A 9,299-nucleotide genomic window follows, 5' to 3' on the forward strand; every position below is an offset into this window, starting at 1 on the left:
ATTGCCATATTCCAAGAAAACTCTTAGCCAAGAATGTATCCTATATTTTGCGTCTCTCACAACACCCAGCACAAGACTAAGAACAAAGCCGATGCTCAATGTTCACTGAATGAACCTATAAATGAATGAGTAAATAAATACTTCTCTGTGATCTTCTTCAATACCTTGTCTTCTTCCCCCCAATTCTAGGCTTACGCCATTAAGAAGATGGCCTAAAATGAATATGGATGTGTAATAAAAAAATAAAACACGAAAATCAATCACTACATTTCTATTTTCATTTTCTATTAAGATGAAATGGAAATGGGAGTTCTGAATAAATGCAGAACAGACCATTATGTCTAACAGCAAGACGAATTAGAGCCCAGGATAGTGGAGAGCACCTGCAAATAAGATTACCAAACACTATCAGGGATCTTTGAGGGAATTGTGAAAAATAGGATAGGCGCCATAAAGCTGGAGATGGGCAAATGTTCTGATTTTCAAGAGGGGAAAGAAGTTCGAGCTTGCCAGTTCCAGACTGAGAATATGGTGTCACTCTCAGGCATGGTTCCTGAACAGATTCATAAAGGGACACTTGTGAACACCTTGGACAGAAAGCAACATCGCTTTGGAGCCAGCACAGGGTCACCAAGAACAAGTCATATTAAATTCATTTCATTTTCTTCTCTCTGACAAGGCTCCTAGCCTAGTGGATGAGAGAAATATAGCAGATAAAATATATACAGTGCAATGATGGGGTGGGCAGTGAAAAGGGCTAATTCAACCCTTGGGCTATATTAATAGAAGCATTACATACACCATAAAGGAAGTGATAGTGGTTTTCTTTCTCCAACCACATTTAAAGAGTCGCATTTAGAACTCAGTATCACTCTTAAAGAAGGCTTTTGACAGTACAATCTTTTGGAGGTCTATTTGGCAAAATCTCTTCAAAAGCATAAAGCTCTAATCCAGATTACTGGTATCTGTTGAAAAATTGAAAGATCTGGCTGGGCCTACATTCTAAGTGGTAACAACTGGTTGAACCCAAGTAGTGACTGCCCGTTTGGACAGGACATGTGCTCTCGGGCCGACCATAACTACCACCTCTTCTTATGTTGCCCTGGTTGAGGCAGTGGGCCGGCTGCCACAAATCATCTTACTTAGCCAGCTTCACTCACTTATTCTACCTGCCAAGTGCTCAAAGGCACTGGAGTTTGCAACCCGGGATGCAGTAGATCCCAAGGTGAGTGAAGATGATAAAGCAGCAGTGAACCATCTTATATGAGCAAATGGGAGATAATCGTAGTCCCTGGGTTATGATCGGAGTCTCCAAACACCCAATGGGCAGTCATGGGAAAGAAGCATCTGTCTTGTTCTATGAAGTCCCAAGGTATAGAACCAAAAGGTGGATTAGAGACATACTTAACCCAACATAAAAACTGCTTACAACAGCCAGAGTGGTCCAAAAATAGAATATGTGGGCTTGGAAAGTGGTGAGTTCTCTACCACTGGAAATGTGCAAGCATGTGGTGTACTACTGCGTTGCAGGTATATAATCAAAGGGATTCAAGTATCTGAGTAGGCAAGAGAAGGCATGAGCCTGAAATTTTTCACAATAGGAAAAAAAAAGCTGTTTTAAAACATTCCCCTTTAAAGAAAAAAAAAATTCCCCTTTGTTAGGTCAGTAAATGCTTCAAAAAGAGAAAAAAGGGACTAGGCCAACAAAGAACTCAGTATCATTTTTAAAAATCAAAAGTTCCCCTCACAAAATGCACAGAGGACAAAATCTGTCAAACTAGGTGGAGTGTTTGTGGCAAACTGGCCAGATGATACCGAAGGTAATTGGCATCAGGCATTATTTTTGGTGATTGGTCAAACGCTCTTCAGAGGCCAGCGACAAAGGCAAGGGAGGAAAGTAAGAGGGTAAACAATGGGCCGTGATCGAGAGGCCGCCGGTCCCCACCACAAAACTGCCATCTGCTACTGACATCAATCCTTCAAGGGGCAGCTTCAGGCAAACAATGTATCGGGGACACTGGGCCTGGAAGAAAACCAGCTGCCTTCACATTTCCCACCTTGTGACCTTGGGCAAGTCATTTAACACTACAAGGCCTCAGTTTCCTCATCTCTAAAACTAAGCTCCTACAGACCCTGTCTGTATTTTGTGTAGGCCAAGAGTGGTGAGGTCTGGGAGTGAGCCACGGAAACAGCTGAGCCCTGAACACACGTCAATAGTTATGATGATGATGAACAAAGAGAATTTTGACAGAAAAGATTCCGGACAATTTCGGGCACAATAGCATCCTGACCTAAATCGTGTGGGTGTCAACCCTAAAGGAATAAAATTAAACTCTTTTAACTAGAATGCAGAGACATTTAGAGTCTGGAAGAGACAAGATCATTTGGACAAATTTCCTGCTGAAATGCATTACCTTGTCCTTGCTAATTAGTAGTTAAAATAAAGGCAAAAAATAAAAAGTAAAAGAATCAGCCAGAGCTATAAATGCTTAATTGATCCTCAAGCAAAGTTCACGGGCCCAGTGGTGGCAATCCTTCAAAAATGAGATGAGCACATTTTCTACCAAGACGATGCTTATAAAAACTCCAGACTGTCCCAAACTCACCATACCCTTCTCTCTTATGGCACTTTTCATGGGAAACTCAGTTTTAAAAAACAGTAATAATCAGCCAGTCTTACAAAACATAAACTTCCTAAAAAGTGTGCAGGCAAAGGCTGAAACCAGGCTTTGTATTGAACACTCGAGAGAATTCAGATCTCTGACCAATAAAGGGCGGGTATCTAAATTTTCAGGAACGCTGAAACATTGTAAATCACTGTCTTCTACACTGAACTGAAAACTAAAGAGGAGGAGCCCAGGGAAGAGCAGGGTTTTCTGCTCATTTCTTCCTGGGGTCTACTGAGGGGTGATCAGCACGCCAGGTTTGAGCAGAACTGAAAGGCACAAGACGGTTGGCGAGACTGGAAAAAAACAAAGCTCTCCCCTGATGGCTGCTCCCCTCCCAAAGTTTCCCAAGCATCTGAAGCGTGTACAGCAGCTGTGATGTGCAGCCTCCCACCGCTCCTGCGGAGGCCACCCCACTTCCTGGGTCACTGAGCCTTGAGCTGCAGCAGCACCTAGAAGCAGGTGTGGAACCTCAGGCTGCCGGAGCCCCACATAACCAGCTTGCTCAACAGTCCACCTATAACCCCAGGGGCAGGCATCAGCAGCCCCGAAGATGTATTTTGTCTTTACTCTTTCTTCAGGAGACCACAACACACCCTGTGTTGCAGCAAGGAGAACTGTGACCAGAAAGAAAACATATGCCAAGAGGCCAGGCCCAGGCTTCTCTTAGAGTACATCCTAAGAGAAGGGGTGAGCATGGTGGATGGTGCTTTCAGGTTTTCCTTGCCAAGGCTGAGCCTAGAACTCATGAGGGTGGGAGAAGCTCCAGTCTGGCCTAAATAAGGATTCTGCCTGAATCTGTCTATACGATTGTGTCCGGTTTCCTCTTTCCCCTTGCTAGTGTGGATTGAGAGGAGTGTGCACCCAGTGAGTAGCACTAAAGCTGGAACAAGCAGTCAGAGGTCACCTCATCCTCCTGGCAAGCTTTCCCTGACACTACGGAAGCCAGGCAGCGCCTACCAGCCAGCACACTGAGCTGTTGGCTTTCAGTGAAGGCTGATGACCCTAAACGCTAGTGCACAGACGGTGATCGGGGCTGCACACTGCGAGACAATACATTTTCTGCACTGAGCTTCCTCTTTATGCCTAAATGCCTGCATTAGTTTGGATCAATATGCTCCATAACAGTTAATCCATGGCAACCCAGTCCAGCTGAGAGTCACCGACAAAGAAGTGCAGCCCAGGGATGCTGCTTCCCTGAGCACATGCATGTGAATTCCAGCCCAGAGAAAGGGACAGAGGCAAAGCAATGACAAAAACCAGAAAGGAGAGAGAAAAAAACCCAGATCATTAAAAAAAATAAATCAAATTAAGGGGTTTTTTGCATGGCGGGGGGAGGAGGCAGTGACTGTCAAAATGGCCTTAGAGTGACATGTCATGGCCAAGATGATGGAGTATCCGCGACACTCCTAAAGCAGGGCGTAGGATCCTCCTCACACACCTGCAATGCAGTGATCGCCGCCCGTTCTACAATCCGTACTCCCAGCGCCAGCGCTCTCTGTGGTTGAAACCAGCCCGGACTTGTGCGGCTGCCACTGTTCCTCCTCACAATAAGATTATTGATGCATAACAGCATTTCATGATGGCAGGGAGGAAAAGGGAAAAAAGCCAAAGCAAGAGAAGAAGGAAAGGGGAGGGGAGGCATGACTCCCCAGCCCAAATCTCACCTTTTATTTGGGCTTCATATTCGGCAATGATCTCTTTGTCTTTCTTGAACTTAGTTTGAGATGACATCTTCCAATGTGGCCAAAGGCACTGACAGGCTGTTGGATTTATTGCTCCTTTTCTTCCCGAGTCCTCGCTCCAGCCCTGGTAATCACACGGCTCTGGTCGATTTCACAGGTGTAGGGACAAATCTCTTTCACTGGCTGCAGAGCCAGGGGAAAAAATCCCTCTTGTTCTCAGAGGAATTCTCTTTACTCGCTGAAAAATGTCTGTAGTAGCTTGGTCTGGCCAAGTCCTCTTGACCAGAAGAAGAACCACCACCCTAGGAGCACGGTAACCTGCCTGATATTTTCAAGATTTTTCTTCCAAAAAAATAATATAACCGAGAGCACTCACTCACCCCACTCACACACACACACACACACAAACACACTTATGGGTGTACTCACACACTCATCCGGACATGCACACACACAGTTGTGAAGCACACACACACCCTCACACCCGCTCACCCGCTCTCACACACACACACACACACACACACACACACACACACACACATCCACGAGAGGCGCGGCACCTCCTTGGTCCTGCAGTCAGCCTCCGGCTGGCTTTCGAAGGCTCTCTGCTAAGGAGATGGTCAGGTTGCCAAAGAGCCGGTCATCTCGCATCCTCCCTCCCTTCTGCGCCTTTGGTCCGATGTACAGTGAGGCTCAAAGCCAGGAGAGCGAGGTGGAAGTTCTCCTGCTGCAAGGCTTAAGCTCGGGGTGAACAGGGGGCCGGACTGCTCGCCCTGCGGGGCTGGCCAAGCGCTCCCCCCACCGCTCTCGTCACCAAGCTCCACCTCCTGGATTTTATAACAACTGACACATTGTAGCCTACAGGAGAGCAGAACTCACTGCAAGCAAAAAGGGGAAGAAACATTCACAAAAGGGAAGGAGGCAGGAAAAAGGACTGGGCTGGGGAGGCCTGAGAGGCCCCTGCAAACTCCTACCATTAGCAGTTGGGTTAGGGATTTTTCCTCCAAAAACTCCAAAAGGTCCACCTTTTCTTTGCAACATGCAATTTAATTCAATTTCTCAAAGCAATGGCTATGTGACAGTTTGTCACTCTGCCGGATCGTCTAGCAGAGGAGAGGGGCTGACCCATGTAGGCAACCTCATTAATATTTGTTGAGCATTATGGGGTGGCAGGGACAATGCCAGGCGTCTCAGACACACAGCTTTGCACAGCTGTTGGGAGCAGGCTTGCTGGAAACCCAGCCACCTCAGGGTCTTGTGGGGCTTTGGGCAAATCAATAACTCATTGAGCCTCAGTTTCCTCACCAGTAAAATGGGTTCTCTTTGGGGGCTTTTTCATTCTTTCTTTCAACAAATATTTACTTTACGCTTAATACAGGTCAGGCACCGTTCTGGGTATGGGAACACAGCAATGATCAAACTAGGCCCCCCCCCCCCAAAAAAAAAGAAAAAAAATCCCCACCCTCCTGGAGCTCCAGGGTGTCCACATCACCCAACTCTGGGAAGTCAACACCAGTCATGGTAATATTCTCAGTAAAAGCAGCCCCGAGCAGAACTCAGAATGCATTGTGAATGGTGCCTCCTGGAGTTGTGCAAGGCGAGAGGCCCTGGGAGGGGAAGATGAAAGATAAACAAGATGAGAAAGTTATATAATATGGTAGAAGATGATAAGTGCTGTGAGGAAAAAACATTGCAGGGTAAGGGCCTTCCGGAATCAGGGAGCTCTTGGAGGCTCAAGTAAGAATGTGAGGCTGAACTTACTGCAGAGCCTGGTAATAAGTAAGTGAGAGCAATTCTTATTGACCATGATATCCCTCAACAACCTCACAGCATAGTATATGTGAAGGAACAGAGGCACAGGTATGGGAGGTGACTTACCCAAAGTCACCAGCATTCAAACCTAGGCTGTCTGACCCCAGATTCTGCCCGTGCAGATGTGCAAAGTCTCCTGCATTCTACTGGAGATTAAACCCATTTCACATGCAGTTAAGGCAGAATAAGGTCTGTTCTATAAAAATGAAATCAAGCACTACAGTGTTGCTGCCACTGGAATTTCACATATTAAGATGGTCCTTAACATGTATTGTCCCCCGAATGTCGTATTTTCACAAATTTCTCAAAATAATCTTCCATTTGCCTTTTTCTGAGTGCATAATGAATGACTTGATTTGGGTTCAGAAGTAAATAGGTTATCCATGCCAGTCCATTGAGGCTTCCTAGAGAAAGTGACAGCTGCAGCCATTCTCCCCAGGTCGGCATGGGGAGGTGAGGGGCACTCAGTACGAGCTGGAGCAAACAGTACAAGCCACAGTTGGGAATGCACGAGATCTGCTTGGAAAAAGCAAGCGAGAAGTCCAGCTGGCGAACCACAGGGCTTATTATAGCTTTGTGCCCAGAGACAGAAGGTCACAGAGTTCACAGGTAGATGCCACTGGCCCACAGCCATCACCACTACCCCCCGCCTCTCCCTTCCCATAGGCACACTCAGGCCCTCTGCAGTCACCCTTTGGACCATTTTAAAACAGTGAAAGCCACACATGTTACCTGAGAAAGATGTGCTCAGAGATTAGCATCCCTGCCCCAAGCCTAGACTCTCAAAGGAAATTGGGAGCTAGTATCATGCATTTGGGGATGTGACAAACTGGATTCCCTGCCTGGCTCTGCCACTGACCAGCTCTGAACACTAGAGCAAGTGACTTAAACTGCTTGTTGCCTATTTGAGGCAGGAACTAGCAAATGTCAGCTATTCTCTTCATTACTAAAATTTAAAATCCACAAAGATTTCTGGGAGACCCATGTGTAAGGACCTAAGCCACAGAAATGTCACAAAAAGCCATATAAAACTGAAATGAAGTATGGTATAGAGCTAGGTGCTGAACAACAGAAGAAGCTGGGCTTCGGCATAAGACAGGTGGTGGGGCTTCCCTGGTGGTGCAGTGGTTGAGAGTCCGCCTGCCGATGCAGGGAACACGGGTTCGTGCCCCGGTCCGGGAAGATCCCACATGCCGCGGAGCGGCTGGGCCCGTGAGCCATGGCCACTGGGCCTGCGCGTCTGGAGCCTGTGCTCCGCAACGGGAGAGGCCACAACAGTGAAAGGCCCGCGTACCGCAAAAAAAAAAAAAGACAGGTGGTGGTTTAAATTCTGGCTCTGCCATTCCAGCGTGTTGGGGGGCCTTAGGTAGCTTCTGTGCCTTCACTGAGTCTCAGTTTCCTCGTCCGTAAAATGGTGGGGATCTCACTCTTTGCACAGGATCCAGTGTGATCATGGGTTTAAAGTGCCTGGCACATAGCAGAGGTCCCATGCAGTATTTCTTTTTAGGGTTCAACCATGCTGGGTCTAGGACCAGAGATGGGGCTCCACACATGCCTGGGTTGGGAGCAGGAAGGGAGGAAAAAGAAAAAGGGAAAAAGAAAAAAAGCGTTGTGCCCCCTGCGAATACATCATAACACACCGTGAACCCACAGCATCCAGAATCTTCCTTCCCCAAGAAGAGGTGGTATGACCTGCTCTTTTCCTTCCACTCCTCCCCACAGCTCACCCCAATCTCCCAGCTGCCCTCTGTGACATTCTCTTCCATGTGGCCACTTCTTCCTCGCTATATGAGAACCAACTGCCATTCCTGATAATTACCCTTCACATGGAAGAAACAGAAACCAGATTGCTCCAAAAATAAATGTGGTAGGCGGCAGGGCCAGGGGCTCTGCCATGTGATTTGATCTGTGCCAGCCCCACCCCCCAAGGATGGGAATAGCCCCTGGAGGGTATATTTCACTTCCCTCAGGCTCATTTCCTGGATTCTTTTAGATATTCCTGAATTATACTAATAGCTAATATTTATCAAGCCCTCACTCCATACAGGCACTGGGCCAAGTATTCTATATAGGTTTTATCACTGACATAGATTTTATCACTGGGTCAGGTGCTGTAATCATCCTTGTTTTACAGATGGGGAAACAGGGGGACAGAGCAGTGAAGCAATTTGCCCAGGATCACACAACTGAATTGCATGCAAGCCCACATCCGGCCATATCAGAGCCCAAGGACTCAACCAGTACCCAATTCTATCCCAGAGCAATCAGCGTAGGAATAATTGCTGTCAAGTAGTAACATTTTTCTTCAATGAATATAGTGTTCAACCTGAAGTCTGCCATTAAAGAAAGAATTTAGAGTTTAAAATATAAGGAAAACATGTCACAAACAGCCATTGATGAAGCTTAAATCACAATTACAGCTGAATAACACAAAACCCACTGAACTGGTTTCTTTTCCTGGTAGGAAAAAAAAAAAAAAAGACTCTACTTGGAGGAAGAATGACCAGAATAGTTTTTAGTTTAAGGCAATTTTATTTTTCTGGTCAAATATGAAACACTCCCAAGATGACTAATAAGAGTTGATATCTTTTGTGACATTCTCCAATGCTACCAATTAATGCATCCTTGGCTGGCTTGGTAAATAATTCTGCCCTTCAATCTCTGCTCTGCAAAATGAAAGCAACAGCAGAACTCAGCTAGTTAGTGCCAGAATTTGATACAGTTAATAGTGACGATAATAACATGTCTTGTCTGTATATATATACTGCTTTATATTTTATAAAGCCCTTTCATATCGTTTCTCTTATTTGGTCCTCACAGTAACTCGGTGTGGGGAGGGGGTGGGGGGAAGAGGGGGGCAAGTGCAGCTGTTTTTAATCCCTGTTTGATAGGAGTAGATAAGTTGCAGGGTTTTGTTTGTTTGTTTGTTTGTTTTTGCAGTACACGGGTCTCTCACTGTTGTGGCCTCTCCCGTTGCGGAGCACAGGCTCCAGACGCGCAGGCTCATCAGCCATGGCTCATGGGCCCAGCCGCTCCGCGGCATGTGGGATCTTCCCAGACCGGGGCACGAACCCGTGTCCCCTGCATCGGCAGGCGGACTCTCAACCACTGCGCCACCAGGGAAGCCCAAGTTGCA

The 9,299-nt window shown here is 46.7% G+C and overlaps 1 protein-coding gene across 4 annotated transcripts in view; it reads right to left on the reverse strand.

The window, feature by feature from the left end:
* The window catches only part of SRGAP3 (SLIT-ROBO Rho GTPase activating protein 3), a 258,464-nt gene extending 253,219 nt beyond the window's left edge, over positions 1-5,245 (reverse strand). For all 4 annotated transcript variants that reach the window (XM_029243762.1, XM_029243760.1, XM_029243763.1 and 1 more), the window contains exon 1: positions 4,334-5,245. In XM_029243762.1, coding sequence (XP_029099595.1) covers positions 4,334-4,400 — 67 coding nt within the window. In that variant the 5' untranslated portion in view covers positions 4,401-5,245. The remainder of the gene's footprint in view (positions 1-4,333) is intronic.
* Positions 5,246-9,299: the final 4,054 nt, after the last annotated feature.

This window comes from Monodon monoceros, unplaced genomic scaffold, assembly GCF_005190385.1.
Source record: "Monodon monoceros isolate NGI ecotype Baffin Bay Population unplaced genomic scaffold, NGI_Narwhal_1 Super_Scaffold_3, whole genome shotgun sequence".
Lineage (NCBI taxonomy): Eukaryota > Metazoa > Chordata > Mammalia > Artiodactyla > Monodontidae > Monodon > Monodon monoceros.